The sequence below is a fragment of the Mustela nigripes genome, chromosome 1 (genome assembly GCF_022355385.1).
Source record: "Mustela nigripes isolate SB6536 chromosome 1, MUSNIG.SB6536, whole genome shotgun sequence".
NCBI lineage: Eukaryota > Metazoa > Chordata > Mammalia > Carnivora > Mustelidae > Mustela > Mustela nigripes.
In genome coordinates this window covers 8264291-8281147 of record NC_081557.1, presented here as the reverse complement: position 1 = coordinate 8281147, position 16857 = coordinate 8264291, and the positions used below count along the sequence as shown (strand labels likewise).

The following is a 16857-nucleotide window of genomic DNA, read 5'->3' as shown; positions in this document are numbered from 1 at the left end:
CCTCAGTTTATTTTGTGACATTAAGAGTCTCTTATGGTTTGTCTCCCTCCCAATCCCATCTTGTTTCATTTATTCTTTTCCTACCCCCCAAACCCCTCATGTTGCTTCTCGACTTCTTCATATCAGGGAGATCATATGATAGTTGTCTTTCCAGTGAAGTATTTTTTTGTAAAGACTTCATTTATCCATTTGAGAGAGAGAGAAAGAGAAAGCATGAGAGGGGAGAAGTTCAGAGGGAGAAGCAGACTCTCTGTGGAGCTGGGAGCCCGACGTGGGACTCGTTCCCGGGACTCCTGGGTCATGACCTGAGCTGAAGGCAGTTGCCCAACCAACTGAGCCACCCAGGCGTCCCCAATGAAGTTTTATATTATTCTTCATAAAGATCCGATCTTCAGTATATTGTGTTTTTCCCTCTTCTCGTTGGGAAGTTTACCCAGTATCTTTTCATTTATTGCACTTGAAATTTTAACATGCATGCTCAAAGTCCAAAATTAATATCTTAAACACCCCTCTGCAACAATGCAAGGATGTCAGAACATTCACCTCTGTCTTCCTCTCCCATGTTATTTTAGTTTTGCCCTTTTTTTCTTTTAGCCTGAATTCACATAATTACCATTCATATATCACACAGACATTCGTTTAGATTTGCCAGTTGGCCACTACCACTCCTCAGCACTCCTTCTTGCATCGCAAACCTTCCCTCTGACGTCATCTTTCTTCTTCCTAAAACATAGTCCTTAGGAACTCCTACCATATATCTCTCCCGGCTCTCATGGTGCCCGGAGGAGACCCCACACACCCTTCCATCAGGAAGTAAATACGTCTGCTTCTGTTTCTTTCTGCAGTGTCACCAACATCGATGGCCAGTGCTAAACTATATTGGGTTTCAGTAACCGAAAATGATTGGAAAGTGACAGGAACCCAGCAGGAAAAAGAGAGTCAGCCTACATGGTCAAGAGCCATGGGCGAGGAAAAAATCACGCTACATCAAGTTTTTGGTTGAGATTCTTCCCCAAACTTATGTTCCATGGGGGAGGGAAGACTGTTCATAGGATAAACATCAAAGGAATGAAAAGTGTTGTGTTAGCCTACTGAATGAAGTTATGGGGGGTGTTTGTTCTTCCCATTTTACAACACTTCCATCTAGATGGTTCGACCTCTGTGTGGGGGGAGATGAATAAAAAGTGGCTGGCTTTGTCCTATTGGTTTTCTCCTCCAGGTGTATGTCGTCTCTCTTCAAGTCGAAGCTCCTTGAGAGCAAAACGACCTCCCTGTAACGACCACAGCACCTTGTTGCACAAAATGGCAGCAGATGCAAACATTCTCTCACAGGGCAGAGCAGCACCCAAATAAGTTGAAACTGTCTTCTCCAGAGTGTATTAACAAGCTTTCAGGCAATAGCACCTCCATGCCTTCAACAGATGCTGACTAAAATACAAACAATCATAAGAGAATATTATGGACAATTATAGGCCAACAAATTGGGCAATCTGAAAGACAGGGGTAAATTCCTAGAAACGTATAAACTAACAAATGTTCAGGGACTGAACATGCCCTGTCCAGGCCATTTCCTGCACCCTCCCCCTCCCCCAAAATGGTCCTGCCTGGAATTAGCCATCTCCCCACCTTCCAGATTGAACCCACAGCTTCTCTGTTTTTCCATCAGTTTACCAGACTCTTCCCAATCCTTTGGTTCAAGATGTTGGAGGCTTTTTTTTTTTTTCTTTTCCCTTTGGTACCTTTTCCTTATCTTTCTCACCAGCCTGCTGTCCAGTTCTGTTGATCCTTCCTGCCCAGGATTTCTATTCATTATCCTACTGTCTGTTCCAGGATGGTGCAGAACTGGTCCCGAGAGAAGGAGGATCTGTGAGACTCTCCAGGGACCTGGAAGGGAGCCAGAGAGACGGAGGCTCAGATGTAGACCAAAGTAGGTGAATCTGGGCATTAGTTTCTCTCCAGGCCCAGAGCTATACCCATGCAAGAACACGGATAGGGGAAGAAGTTGCGAGATCAAAGAATGGGGGAGAAAGTGGCACCCTGAGGTCCCGATTATGATTCCCCGGCTACTAACTGGTTCCTCATAGACAAATAGATAAATTTGCCTCAATGACAATCTGCAGCCGGTGAGAAGAGCAGCCGCCTCCCTCCCGTGAGCTTGTGCCAGGACTCCACGGCTGCTGGGGAGAGACAGAAGGTGCTGGTGGCCAGATAGGAGCCCGAAACCACAGCTCCAGGTAGTCAGTCATTCCTTTTTTTTTTTTTTTTTTTTAAGATTTTATTTATTTGACAGAGATCACAAGCAGGCAGAGAGGCAGGCAGAGAGAGAGGAAGGGAAGCAGGCTCCCCACTGAGCAGAGAGTCTGATGGGGGACTCCATCCCAGGATCCTGAGATCATGACCTGAGCCGAAGGCAGAGGCTTTAACCCACTGAGCCACCCAGGCGCCCAGTCATTCATTCTTTAAATACATTTGAACACTTGGTTGGTGTCAGGCTTGCTTGGTGCTGAGGGTCTAAGTGTAAATTTGCCCTCATGGAATTTTTAGCTGGGAAGTAGGGAGAGGGGGAGACAAACATTAGACAATTCTTTGATATATAATGACCAGTTATGATAAGGGCTCAGAGGGACAAGCCCAGGTCTAGGGAGCTGGAGTGGAGGGGGGGGCACCAGCCTGGGGCAGGGAAACCCCTCCCCCCTCCCATCAAAGTCAGGGTCATTATCAGGCCTTTCCCCTCTCCCACAAGTTCCCCTCCCTCTGGCTCAAGAAAAGGGATTTGTCCTCTCCCACTCCTGGACAGACCCACAGACGCGAAGGCCCTCTCTCACTCTGTAGCCTCGCATGTTCCACAAGCTCTGGAGTCATGCTTTAAGCCCAGCCAGGTCCCTTGCAGCTGTCAAAACCCAAGGAAAGGAGAAATGAAATGCATCACCTTCTTCCCTCTGCTTCGGGCCCTCATCCGCCCCCACTCCCGACCCCTGCAACGGTCTTGGCATTCCAGGGGGAGACCAGCTACAACCATTCCTCTGAATTGTGCTCTGCCCCCCAAAATCAGATATTGAAGTCCTCACCCCCAGGAAATAGAATGAGACTCTATTTGGACATAAGGCCCTTTTTAAAAGGGTAATTAAGGTAAAATGAGTTCATATGGGTAGAATTCCAGATGATTTGTCTACTTATAAGAGATTAGGACACACACCGATCAAGGGGCAACCCTCCACAAGCCTCAGTGGGAAAAAAAAAAATCCTTGCAGATACCTTGATCTTGGGCTTCTAGCTTCCAGAGTCACGAGAAAATGAACATCTGTGTTTAAGCAGCCCAGTCTGTGTTATTTTGCTATGCTACACTCCTTCCTCGATTCAGAGGGGGACTGAGGCCCGCCAGGAGGGTGGGGGAGGGCACTTTGCTTCAGGCTGAAAGGACCAAGACCCAGGCCTGCCTCCCAGCGGCAGGGCCCCCTGGCTTGCCCAACAGGATTCTCCACCTCGGTTTCTCCTCCACGGTATGCATCCGGATTATTCTGTCTTAATACACCTCTGATTGAATTTCCCCATACAAGAACCTCCTGCAGCCCAGCTCCTCCTACCCAGCAAGAGCCAAGCACACTTCCTGGTTCCGCACCCCAGACCCTGCCGGTGAAGGCCCCAGTCTGTGAGGGCTTCTCCAACACCCACATGCATCAGAATCACCTGGGGAGCGTGTGAAAATGCAGATTCCTGGGCCCCCCACCACCAGAGAGATTCCCCTTCCATAGGTCTGGGGTGGGGCCCGGAAGGACACATTTCTAACAAGCTTCCAGGCCACGCTGATGCCACACTTGAGGAGCTCCGGCTCCGCTGTCTTTCCCCAGAACCGCCCCAGAGCCTGCTCTGCCATCAGAGCAGCTTTCTTCTTCCCTCAGCTCTCCAGGCCCTGGAGCCTCTGCCCAGCCTGGGCTGCCGCCAGGAATTCCCTGCCAGCAAGTCCCACAGGGGGCTCAGATCCTGGGACCTCCCAAATCAGGATAAAGTCGAGGGGTTGTGCCGCCTTTTAAAGGGAAGGCTTTATTGGAATTCGAACCAAAACTGGAGTGACTCCAGTCCAAAGACTGGGGGATCTCAATGAAAAGGCAGACAGCTGGGTCCACCCCCAGACCCCCAGACACAGACCTCCCGTGGAGACACTCTTCGGAAGTCACCGCCTCAATACACAGATGAGCAAAGGGAGTCACAGAGAGGGCAAGTGACTTGGCCCAGGGCACACAGCAGGCGCACGTTAAGCAGAGGCTGAGCTAGAACCCGGATCTCCTTGGGTGTGGAACATTCTGCCCACTGCATCTCACTGCCTCTTCTGAGCCTCCAGGGGGCGCTCCTCTCCTCCTGCCCCTTTCTCCCCATCCTCCACCTCCTTTCTGACCACAGCTGGGCCCTGGCATTTGTAGCTAAAGATGAAATGGAGCCCCAGGGGATTATGAATCATGCAAAAGGGGAAAAATGGGGGAAAGGGCAGGGGAAGCTCTCCGCCGGGAGGGGGTCGGGCATGCAAAGCCACTCAGCCAAGTCCCAGAAGCTGGGGCGGGGCTTGTCCTGGGACCTGCCCACATGTGCCACCCACGGACCTCCGACTGGGGAGGGCTCCAAGGGGAGGCCGGGGAACCACAAACAGCAGGCCGGAAGAGAACCTGTCTCTGCCCTCCCTTTGCAACAGCTCGGCGCTTCAGAGCCCAGTGCAAGTGGGGGCAGGGGGCTGGTTAGTTAGCTGCTTAGTTCAAGCTTCTCGCTCCTGGACTCGGATTTCTGCTGACAGCCCCAATCCGGCTGGCGGGACTGGATCTGGGGTGTGCACCAGGGGTGGACCACTGCCCAGTGCTGCCCTCTCAGGCCTGCTGCGAGGGGCACCGGGACCCTGCTGGATCCAGGCTAACCGCCTGGGTTAACCGCTGAGGCTAACCGCTAAGGGAGTTGTCCTGGCACCTCAGATCCTGGCTGGGAAAGGCAAGTCCGGCCAGTGGGGGCAGGGCCAGGGCTCCTGGAATCTGGATCTGCAGGCCGAGTTGGAGGTGCTCCATTCCCATGTCACCTGGAGAAAAACTAGACCCACTTCCTGACCCTTTCATCCTGCAGCCGCCCATCTTCCACCCGGTGAGCAGCCACTCTGGTCTGGAATCTCCAGTCCCAGGGCTCCCCCCATCTCCAGCGGGACCCAGACTCCCAGGCGGTGGGTGGAGAGGCCTTTGGGTTTGGGCCATCCCCCCAGCACCTGCTCATAGACTCTGGAAGGCCCTCGTGAGCTTAGCGAAGTGGCCGACCAGCTAATTCCCACTTGGGTGGGAATGATGGGGCTCACCAGGTCCTTTCATTTTAAAAGCAATAGAGCCAGGAGTCAGGGCTGTGCTCCTGTCATGTGAAGGGGGCCAGGCTAGGAGGATCTGGGGCTCCTGGGGGCACTGAGTACCTAGGGTGGTCTCATCTCCAGCCTGGAAGAGAGTTACGTTGGAACTTCCAACTCAAGGATGGGTGTAGGGGTCCTCATGTCCTCCTCCTGCTCAGTGCCCACATGGATTTGCTGAAGTCTGGTTTTGCTTTACAGAAGGCTGAACGCCCAGCACACTCCTTCCTCCCATTAATAATGCTAATTATCACTTTCTCTTGACTGCGCTTTCTCCCCCTGGGAGAGCTGGGGCAGCTCGGTAATTACTACAGGCCAGGCCTGGAGCCTGGGAAGTGGGAGGGGCGGCAGGACTGAGCCTGGCTAAGCCTTGGGCCCTCCGACAGCCAGCTGGGAGCTCCAGCACCTTCCCGGATGCCTGAGTAATGGGGTGAAGCAGCTCCCCAGGTTACAAGCTCCCTCCTTGCTCTGCAGGCTGCGAGCTCCTACCTAGAGGGCAGCACTGTTGGGGCTCAGGTCCTTCTAGGTGGTTCGGAGAACACGTGAAAGCCAGTCTTGGTTGTGCTGATGTGTCCCTGGGATATGTTCCCATTTATTCTGCAAACACATATTCACAGCCCACACTGTGCCAGGCGAGGCCCTGAGCACAGAAGGGAAAAACAGGGCTTCAGCTCCGGCTAGCCTGAGCCTCCAGCAGAAACAGCCAGCCCCCTGCTTTCCCTGTAAGCCTGCCAGTGGCCAAGCTGGCCATAGAATGAAGCATTCCGGGAACACAGGGGATGGAAGGAAAAACTCAGTCACCATAGTGGACAGTGCTTGGAGAAGGGTCAGAGAACCTCAAAAGACCAGTTGGATCTCGCAGGGCCAAGGTAGAGCAGAGGAAGCGGCTCTGAAAAGGCAGGGAGTTCTAAACTGTGTGTTGTGTTTTAGGAATTCTGCATAGCTTCTGTGTGGGGAGAGGTGTGCCTGGGAAGGTAGGCTGGGCGGTGGTTGGGTATCTCTGCTGGTATCCATATCAGGGTCCCAACTTGTCCATTCGTCTGCCTGCTGCCCGTCTCTCCTGCCCCCCCGTTCCTGGGCTTGAGCCAGTAAACAGCCTCAGGACCTCGATGCCGGGTGCTGGAGGTCAGGGCAAGTCTCACTGAGGACCCTTCTGTGCCCAGGGACCTGGGAAGAGGGGCAGGGCTCTGCCACCATGGGTGCAAGGGGGGATGCTCCTAGGGGGGGATGGAGCTGAACTTGGCTTCCCTAGGGCAACGCGGCTTTGACATGTGAGGGTCCAGGAAAGAGGAAAAGGTGGAAGAGAACCCTAATTTTTCCCCCATAAGGACATTTTCTGTTGGGGGCAGGAGAATGGAGTTTTCTTGTTCTTCTCTCCCCCACCCTCTGCCCACCTGATGTGGGGATCCCTCGTAAGACCCATTCCCCAGCCCCATATGGCAAGCTCTACCCCCTTGTTCAGGTGGTTCCTTATGTTGCGACAATTTTCGGTGGCCTGCGTGCGGGCAAGATGGTCATGCTACAGGGAGTGGTCCCTCTAGAGGCACGCAGGTAAGGGGGTACTCCACGGGGCTGCTGGAGCTCAGCCCCAGAGGCAGCGAGCTGGAGGTTCCTCTCTGCCTTTGGGGTCTCGGGGTTTCCGACCAGGGGTGCCCCTTCAAGAGCACCTCTCCCCAGGTTCCAGATAGACTTCCAGTGCGGCTGCAGCGTGCACCCCCGGCCGGATATCGCCGTCCACTTCAACCCTCGCTTCCACACCACCAAGCCCCACGTCATCTGCAACACCCTGCACTCGGGGCGCTGGGAGGCCGAGGCCCGGTGGCCCCGCGTGCCCCTGCAGAGAGGAGCCCCTTTCCGCCTCCTCTTTCTCTTTGGAAATGAGGACATGAAGGTGACGGGAAGGGATGGGCTTTGGCGTCTAGAACCTTCCTCCTTCTCCTCCTCCTTCCTTCCACCGAATTCTCCACGTCACTGTGAGGAGGAGCATCCCCAGGAGGGCTTAAGACCTGAGAGGACTGAGCAGCCGCCGAGCCTCACTCCAAGCTGCCCTGGGCCCACGTGGCCTGGGACCCATGGCGGCAAGAAAGCTCTCTCGTGCCTGGCCCTGGCCCTGGGGAGGGCACCAGAGCCATAGTCCTAGCAAGTTCTTTAAGAGCCTGCAACGTGATGGGCCCTGTTCTAGCCCCTCAATATCCACTGGTTAGTGAGTCACAAGGTGGGTGACTCACACCCTGCCCATCTCATGACGGCGGCGGGGGCAGGGCGCAGGGAGCGAGGACTCCCCTTCAAGGCTTTCTCCATGGATGGGAACTCCTGCCAGAAAGATGGCAGGACCTTGACCTCTCTGGGGGAAAGGGGAGCTGATGGGAGCCAGCAGCAGAGGGAGGCCCCTGTGGGGGAGAAATCTGGGGCTTCTGCTGCTGCTGAGGGATGGCCTAGGGAAGTGTTATGTCGGGGCAGAGGGACAATCAAAAGGGCCTTGGTTCCAAGGTCAGCTGTGCAACCTTGGGAAGATCACAGAAGCTTCCCACACCTTGGGCACCTTGTCTGCCAAACGCGCCTGTCTCCCAGAGTGGGTGTGAAGTTAAACAAGGGATGGGCCAGGTAAGAGCACCCCACGAGGCCAGGCGGATTCAGTGCACACTAGGTGCTGCTGAGCTGTCTGTCTGTCTGTCTTTCCAGGTGAGTGTGAATGGACAACACTTTCTCCACTACCGCTACCGGCTCCCGCTGTCCCGTGTAGACACCCTGGGCATATTTGGTGACATCCTGGTGGAGGCTATTGGATTCCTGAACATCAGCGTGAGTTCCCTGAGTGGCGACGGCTCCTGCCTCCCCCTGGTGTCTGGGCGGGCCCAGGAGCCCCTGCTGCCCCGAGCAGGCCCTGTCACACCCATTATAACCATGGTAGAGGGGATCCATCAAGGTGTGGGATTCGAGCGGGGTTGAGAAGGTATCCACAGAAGGGGACCCGAGAGCAATGGCCAGGAGGCTATCTGCTTGGACACTTGGAGCCAGGGGACCCAAGCATCAGTAGCTCTGTCCTTCACCCTTGAGGAGCTTATGGAAAATGCAGATTTCTAGGACCCGCCACCAGACATGCCGACTCCCTAAGTCTGAGGTGGGGCCTAGGAATCAGCATGGGCAAGTGCCAGGTTTGAGAGCCCCGGACAAGGCCTGCAGGGAGAGTGAGGACCCACCTAAGCCAGCCTCGACCCACCCCAGGGCATCAGCAGGGTAGGCGGGAGCCCCGCAAATGACTCGCAGAGCTTGGCGGGGCTGAATCCCATGTGTTGCGTCTCCTCTTCCCTAACAGCCATTTGCGGAGGGCGGCAGCGAGTACCCAGTTGGATACGTGAGTTTCTGGGGAGCAAGGATGGCCCTCAGGGTTCTGGCCACACTAGCTGAGCCACCACTGTTCCCAGCTCCCCTGGCTTGACCTGCTACTCACTGGACTTGCCCAATTCAACAAAAGCCAGCTGCCCCTTCCCTCACTGGGCAGTTGCCATGGATACTGGTCACCCCCCTCATTGCCCACAAGCCTGGATTTCCCTCTCCCAGCCCGAGCCAGGGTCTGCTTGGGAAGATGGATGGGGTGAGCTGGCTGTGCAGGGTGGGCAGAGCCCCAGGGCTCCTATCAGAAGATCCCGCCAAGTTGGAACTTTCTGTTGTGTCCACCGGGCGAGGGAGCTGGGATCGGCCTGCAGGACAGAGGGGGAGATGAGGTCCAAGGCCACACAATAAGTGAATAACAGGACCCTCTGTGCAGGTCTAACACATTCTTCCAGACCCAGTGTCCATCTGAATCCAAGAGGCCCCCCCCCCAGCGCTCCCATTGTTCACCTGCATTGTTTTTAAGAGAGACAAACCCAAGATACACCCAATTCTTCATAATAATATTGAAAATCTCTCTTTCGCTGAGCAAACTTTGCATGGTTTCCATGTCTCCTTTCTCTTTCTTTCTCTCCTCGACAGCCCTTCCTGCTGAAGAGCCCCAGCCTGGTGAGTGACCTCCCTCCTGGGTCACCTTGAGGAGGTGTCGTCCTGAGGAAGCACGCCCCCCCCCCCCCGTGGGAAATGCCCCCAGCATCAAGGTTCCCTCTTCCTTTATAGAAACCTCCAGCTTCGTTTTCCCTTTGCTCCATTTATTCTGCATACCATTATCTGAGATTCTTCTGTGCCAGGCCCGGTGCCAGGCTCCAGAACAGAGGGACCAGCCAGTCCCAGCCCTCCAGTGGCACACAGGCTGCTGGAGAGACAGACCAACGAACAGGCCATGACAGTCCAAGATGCACCAACAGGGGACATATTGTCACTCATGGCCCCCGGGAAGAGGGGGCGACCACGGAGCTCAGCCCTGAAAGGCCAGGGAGAGCCGAGGCCTGCGGTAGATGTTCGATAAATGAGGATAGTTGAGTGTCCTCCTGGCCGCATGCCTAGAGACAGACACCTGCCGCAGGGCTCCCCTGGGGCAGCAGCTCTCCCCACACCTCTGCGCGCCTCCCTTGTCAATCATCTCCCATCTCCCTACAGGAGGTGCCCTGCTCACGTGCCCTTCCCCGGGGTCTCTGGCCCGGACAGGTCATCGTGCTGCGGGGGCTGGTCTTGCCGGAGCCCAAGGAGTACGTATCCACATGGAAGGGAGGGGGGAAATCTCTGAGTCGATGAGCTCCACAAGTGTCCCCTCTTCCATCTCTAACACCACTGCCCCGTCGTGGAGCTTGTGGCTGCGAGTGTGCTCAGTGCTTAGTTCCAACCACTGAGCACTGGACGGTGCCCAGTGTTCAGGTTGCCCCCACGGCCCCGACAGCCCCAATTCTCGGAGAACCCTCCCTGCCTGTCTATCTGTGCAGGCCAACCAGCCTCTCATCGTAGGTGCCAGCTGGGGCCTCTGGAAAGGTCCTTTAAGGGCTCACGCTGAGACCCAGATAGAGAATTCATCCTCGCAGGGTGACATGGCACAGGGTTTGGGAAACATGGCCAGGCAGCCCCAGAGAGAGGACCTGGTGCTGGGCAGTGGGAGCTTGGAGCCATACACCAACTACACGGGTGCTGCCTAATCTTTCCAACAGGGGGCGCTCCTGCTCCACTCCCGAAACCTACGCACTCCAAAGCCACTTTCGCTTTCTTTTTCCTTCTTTTGTTCCTTTCCTCCTTCCCTCCAGCTGGAACTGCGTTAGATTTCATGACCTTTCTGGGCCCGATCGCCTGGGTTTGACTTACTACCTGTGTGCCCCTTCAAGGCAGTTACTTTTCCTTTCTGTGCCTCAGTTTCCTCGTTTGTAAGAAGAGGTAATAATAATGCCAGCTTCAGGGGTGGCGTGCATGCTCAGAACTGGGCCGGGCACACAGTAAGTGCTCTACCAATGTGGGGTTCATCAAAATGATCTCCATGGAGGGGCAGGAAGGAAGGGAAGTGCCTTGTCTTCTCCCTTTCTGTTTCGGTTTTGTTTTCTGGAGTCCCTGACCTCAGTGAACTCTTGCCCTGCCTGCTCTTTCTTGGGCGGTCCTGTGAATTCTGGAGTGGGTGCTCACCATAGCCCCAGACAGCATGAACCTCCAGAGCCAGGCACAATAGGGTTGGAGTCCTGGTTGGAGTCCTGGCTTGGAGCCACACACCAACTATACAGATGCTGCCTAATGGCTCCAGTATGGGACCGTGTGGTCCCATGAACAGTGCAGTCTTGGGGCAAGTCACGACAGCCCTCTGAGCCTGGAGTCCTGAGTTTCCCCATCGGAATAAAAGGAGAGAGATCATCTCAGTCCTACAGGGAAAATGAAAAAGTTTCCAGGTTTACAAAGAATACCCTCCCCCCACAAAAACTTGGGAGACATGATATCAAGTTCATGTCCTAGTTCAAAGTCAAATGGCTAGTATCAGGGATGCAGCAAGTAATCAAACTGCTCTTTCTCGAGGGCCGGACAGGTGACAAAGAGCGAAGCCCTGGGTTGGGAAGGTAACATGGAAAGAGTTTTTCCACAGAACCACTCAGGCCCAGCCTTCTGATTATTTTTAAAGAAGAAGCAGCAACCCATCTTTCATATAAACTTTCCCAGTTTTGGAACATGGTATGACCTTGAAGTTGAAGAACACGTGGACCAGCCAAGACATTTTTCTTTTCTTTTCTTTTTTAATTTATTTTATGAAGTGGTGTGCTACTTGTTTTTTTTTTAAGATTTTATTTATTTATTTGACAGACAGAGATCACAAGTAGGCAGAGAGGCAGGCAGAGAGAGAGGAAGGGAAGCAGGTTCCCTGCCGAGGAGAGAGCCTGATGCGGGGCTCGATCCCAGGACCCTGAGATCATGACCTGAGCCAAAGGCAGAGGCTTTAACCCACTGAGCCACCCAGGTGCCCCCAGCCAGGACATTTCTACAGGCCAATTGGACCATGGACCGCCAACAGGAAGACTTAGCAGTGCCTGGCGTTCAGCAAGCCCACAGTAAATGCTGTTACTCTTTTTTTCTGGAATCGACTGCAGCTTGAACTGGACAGAGGAAGTCGGAGTTGGAAGGCACAGAATTCGTCCGCATGAAAAATCTGTCCTTCTCTCTCCGTCCATCCCCGTAGCACAGGTGTGCAGCTGCCCCAGGACTTCACTAGGTGTCTGAGGACAGTCCGTTACCATCCAGGGCTGTGCAGGACAGGGAGAAGAGAGGCAGGGAGACACTGAGGCCTCTGGGAGTTCTGAGGCCAATGGGAAGGGCTTGGGGCTGGGGGCTAGAGGCTCTGTGTGGTGCACTCTCCGGGACCCTGGCTTTCCAAGCTTCTTCCCAGTGGTGAGCCCTTGCTGGTTCCTTCCCAAAGCTGGAAATGTCTGGCGCATCCTCCTAGAACAGATCCAACGAAAGTCCCTGGAAGACCCGCCCAGGCTGCACCTTCCCCATCCCTCCGCTTCCATCCCCTCCCCTGCTTCGCTGCTCCACGCTATGCCTCCTGGTCTCCCTGGTCTCCGGCTCTCAGGCTACTATCAACCACTTCTTGACGCCCGAGGCATCAGCCACCAGTAACTTCAGAGGCGTTGTTTCAAAGGAAGCTCCCTGGACATGAAAAGGAATCTGGCTCCCCTCTGAGGGGGGCAGGTACCAGGCAGCAGAAAGGTGCCAGATCTGGAGTCCTGCGTTGTGCCCAGCCCAGCCCAAAGCCTCGTAGCTATTACTAGTGATGTAGTGACAGACCCAGCCATGTGACTTCTTGTCCTTGTCACTTACACGGGCTGCTAAACCTCAAGGCACAGGATTTCCGGGAGGACTCTGTAAAGACACCTACCGTGTGCCAGGCACTCAATAACTTTCACATACCCTATCGCTTTGTTCCTGTCAATAAGAGGGATTGGACTGTAGAGTGATATTTGTTACACAGTGGGTGTGATATGTGCTGATTACAGGCCCGGTGCTGTTCTAGCACTTTAAGAGTTCTAGCACAGGAGAGCTCGTGAGGCAGGTACAGTGCCCTTCTCCCTACACTACAGAGCAGGAAACTGAGGCACAGGGACGTGCAGTAACCTCCCCAAGCTCCCAGGACTAGGAAGCAGCAGAGCAGGATTGAACCCAAGTGGCTCACACCTCCACATGATTTGCAAAACACTTAAGACAACACAGCATGAAGCACCCAGTGTTAGCTACTACTAATACGATTCTCCCCATCTCGACAGGGGAAAACAAGGCTCATGCAAGGTCTTTTGCTCCCCTGTGGGTGGCTCCAGCCTGTGGGTGGCAACGTGGGGATTCCCACCCCCTCTCAGCTGCTCCCCCACATCCGTCCCTGCACTTAGGGTCTGGCAGCCTCGGCTCAAAGGAGTCACGGAGCGCCTCCTCCCTCCCCTTCTTGTAGCTTCACACTGAGCCTGCGGGACGAGGCCGCTCACGTGCCCGTGATGCTCCGGGCTTCCTTCGCAGACAGAACTCTGGCCTGGATCTCGCGCTGGGGGTGCAAGAAGCTGATCTCAGCCCCCTTCCTCTTCTATCCACAGCGATTCTTCGAGGTCAGTCGCGGAGCCAAGTGACCTGGTCCCTCCGGGGCTGGGCACAGAGCAGCATTCCCATGGGGAGACAGGGGTGCCTCCTAGGCCTGGGAAGCCAGAGCCTGCCAGGAGGAGCAGACATCCAGGCCACGGCTCTCAACCCTCCATGCACCCGCCAGTGATCCCACACCCAAAACGTGGATTTAATCAATCAGAGCAGACCCTGGTTATTTAACACCACCCCCCCCCCACAATGACTCCAAAGTGCTACCAGGGTTGAGAGCCAGTACTCGCGGGAAGACAATGGGCACAGATGGTGGGACTGAGGCCCAGGGCTGGAAGGTCACAGCGGTCTGATGACAAGCTGGACACCCAGGCCTGTTCCTTCCCACAACCGGGTGTCCCACGGTCCAGTCTTTGTGACCTCCGAGGGGAGAGCTCCCTGGGTGGGGAGTCAGGCAGGCAGTGGAGGGTCAGTCTGTCCAGAAGCCTGTCTTTTCCAGGTGCTGCTCCTGTGCCAGGAGGGAGGGCTGAAGCTGGCGCTCAACGGGCAGGGCCTGGGCACCACCAGCCTCCAGCGGCAGACCCTGGAGCGACTGCGGGAGCTCCGGGTCAGTGGCAGTGTCCAGCTCTACTGCGTCCACTGCTGAGGAGTGAGCCGGGGACCCCACCAGGGAAGGGGAGGGCCATGCCCGGCACCCCTTGATGTAGCTCCACTCTCCACCCTTCCTTGAACTGTGTGCCTGTCACCACCACCAGAGTCTGCAGGGGCTTTGGGTCCCACAGCAGAGGGAAGGCTCCTCCAACTCGGGGCCCCCTCCCCCAGGAGCCCGGGACTTGGTTCTCTCCTCCTGCAGGCCCTAGACAGGGGGGAGCGGGAGCAGCCTCATAAGGACACTCAAAGGTACGGTGGCTAAGGGGCACCCGGGTGGCTCCGTCAGTGAAGCATCCAACTCGATTTCAGTTCAGGTCAGGATCTCAAGGTCATGAGATCGAGCCCCACGACAGGCTCTGCACTCAGCAGGGAGCCTGTCTGAGAGTCTCTCTCTCCCTCTTCTTCTGCCTGCCCGCTCTGCCCTGCTCAAGCTCTCTCTCTCAAATAAATAAAATCTTTAAAAAGAAGACGATGACGATGACAGTGGCTTAAAGCATTGAGACATGTGTTTCCTTCTCATCTAATAGTTCTGGGGAAAACGGTCCCCAGTCAGTGGTGCAGCTCTGCTCCCCGTGGACCTTTAGGAGGGTCCCAGCCACGGTGCCCGCATTCCCAGGGCACCGGCACCATCTGGGGGGCTGAACCTCGGCTGCCGCCATCCCTAGGTTTCAGTCACTGAGAAAATAATTAGGGAATGTGGACACGGCCCACCGGCTTTCAGAAGCCCCAGCCTAGGCTTGGCCCACCCTGCATAAATTCGCGTCTCCTCCACAAGCAATAGGTCACGGGGCCACGGGGGCTAGGAAGGCTGGAAACAAGCTCTAGCAGGAGGACCACGTGCCTGGCCACATGCCTTGCCACGGCTCCTCCGCTGTGATTCCTGGTATGTGGGGATCTGTGTGTGCCGCCTTACTTTGTGTTTTCCACTGCCTGGGCTAGTTTTCCCTCGTATTTTCAACCTCCTTGCTTGCTGCTGGATAGATGAAATCTCTATCACCCTCCCCACCTTTTTGTTGTTGTTGTTAGAGTGTTTTGGAAGTTTGAAACTGCATTCTACACTTCTGGTGGTTTTATTAGTAATAAAAATCTTGGGCGCCTGGGTGGCTCAGTGGGTTAAAGCCTCTGCCTTCAGCTCAGGTCATGATTCCAGGGGCCTGGGATGGAGCCCCGCATCGGGCTCTCTGCTCAGCAGTGAGGCTGCTTCCTGCTCTCTCTCTGCCTGCCTCTCTGCCTACTTGTGATCTCTGTCTGTCAAATAAATAAATAAAATCTTAAAAAAAAAAAAGACAAACTGCGGTTAAATTGGGTAAGCCCCAGTTTAGGAACTCTGTCTAACTGACACATTTTGGTTCCTTTTTAGCAACCTCAATAAACCCAACTTTAAAAAAATAAAAAAATAAAAAATAAAAAGCCTAGTCCATAGGGGCATCTGACTGCTCACTCGGAAGAGCATATAGCTCTTGATCTTGGAGTCATGAGTTCGAGCCCCACATTGGGCGTAGAGATTACTTAAATAAATAAAGACTTAAAACAAAAATTAGTCCATGGAATGTAAGAACATGATAATCATTTAAAGTTCATTCAATTAATTAATTCATGAAAGGATGAGAGGAAGAACCTTGCTTTCTTTTCTTAAATATTTTTTTTAAAGATGCACCTTTTTTTTTTTTTAAAGATTTTATTTATTTTATTTGACAGACAGAGATTACAAGTAGGCAGAGAGGCAGGCAGAGAGAGAGAGAGGGAAGCAGGCTCCCTGCTGAGCAGAGAGCCCGACACGGGACTCGATCCCAGGACCCTGAGATCATGACCTGAGCCGAAGGCAGCGGCGTAACCCACTGTGCCACCCAGGCGCCCTCTTTTCTTAAATATTAAAGACACTGATAAACATGAAGTTGAAGCTAAAATACACTCGAAAGCAATCTCCTGGGCCAAGACACGAACACTTTCAAAGTAAGATCAGCTACTTCCACCCATACCCTGACTGCACATTCCCAATGTCCAGGGAGTTCTTCAAACATGCTTGTTCCTGGTCCCCACCCCAGAGTGATGAAATCGGAATGTCTGGGTGTGGGCCCTGGACCTCAGAATATTTTTAAGATCTCCCAGGAGAATCTGACATGCAACCAGGATTGAGAGTAACTATTCAAGCCTTGAACACTCTGGAAATTTCCATAGCCTTTGACATATGAAATTTGTCCAGGAAAGAAGACGCCTCATGCCGGGCCAGCGGAGCCCTCGGTAGGGACTAGTGACCAGACCGATGAGAGCCAGGCTTGAGGGAAGGGACCCAGGCTATGGGAGGGCACGGTAGAGGGAAGGGAAAAGTAACGACGCCAGAGAAGGTGGGGACACCCAGAATTAGGGAGCCAAGACCCCAGTACATAGCAAGAGCAGGAGGGAAAGTGGAGAATGTGCCAGACTCAAGGAGACGGGATCTATGCTGCTGAGTCTCAGGGAGACTCTGGGACCCCTCTAAGCCACAGCTCCCTCCAGCATAGAATGGGGATGGTCCGTCATTGCTCTGATCACCCCACAGGGCTGTGAGCCTCACATGTGAGCAGCCGTGTCCGTTTTCCAGTACTTTCCCACACATTCCATGCCAGTAAAAACCCTGTGATGTAGACAGGATAAGAAGAAAGCCAGGCAGACTGGCCCAGTAACTTCTCAGAGATCATGGAGCTGGGCAGGGGCGTGCCAGAGCCAGAACCAGCTCTTCTGTTCTCCTGGTCCGTGCGGGCTCTCGGGGCTCTCCGCTGACTCTCCCCCGGAACACGGCTCCCGAAGCATACAGCCTGAGTTCAAATCCCGCTGCCTCCGCGAGCTTAGACGTCATGGCTTTAGACAAATTCAGCGTGTTCACATGGAAAGGT

General features: G+C 54.4%; 1 protein-coding gene across 7 annotated transcripts; it reads left to right on the top strand.

The window, feature by feature from the left end:
• Positions 1-4586: 4586 nt before the first annotated feature.
• LGALS12 (galectin 12) lies at positions 4587-15203 on the top strand. Of its 7 annotated transcripts, XM_059403291.1 has the most exons (10): positions 4587-5118; positions 6828-6916; positions 7043-7256; positions 8048-8167; positions 8682-8720; positions 9341-9367; positions 9899-9987; positions 11848-11941; positions 13200-13350; positions 13833-15202. In XM_059403291.1, the coding sequence occupies exons 1-10, from the start codon at positions 5050-5052 to the stop codon at positions 14033-14035; spliced, it is 1095 nt and encodes a 364-aa protein (XP_059259274.1). In that variant the 5' UTR covers positions 4587-5049; the 3' UTR covers positions 14036-15202. The 7 variants fall into 7 exon arrangements, with proteins under 7 accessions (XP_059259274.1, XP_059259283.1, XP_059259298.1 ...); XM_059403300.1 differs by lacking the exon at positions 8682-8720 and having other exon boundaries at positions 13833-15203; XM_059403307.1 differs by lacking the exon at positions 11848-11941 and having other exon boundaries at positions 4589-5118; positions 13833-15201.
• Positions 15204-16857: the final 1654 nt, after the last annotated feature.

What these genes read in the sequence shown, in the direction of transcription:
- LGALS12 (XM_059403291.1), top strand. Translation starts at nt 5,050, where the DNA reads ATGTCACCTGGAGAAAAACTAGACCCACTTCCTGACCCTTTCATCCTG. An exon ending in AGCCGCCCATCTTCCACCCG is followed by an intron (nt 5,119 to 6,827) that starts GTGAGCAGCCAC and finishes CCCCTTGTTCAG; the next exon opens with GTGGTTCCTTATGTTGCGAC. An exon ending in CGTCCATCCCCGTAGCACAG is followed by an intron (nt 11,942 to 13,199) that starts GTGTGCAGCTGC and finishes CCCTTCTTGTAG; the next exon opens with CTTCACACTGAGCCTGCGGG.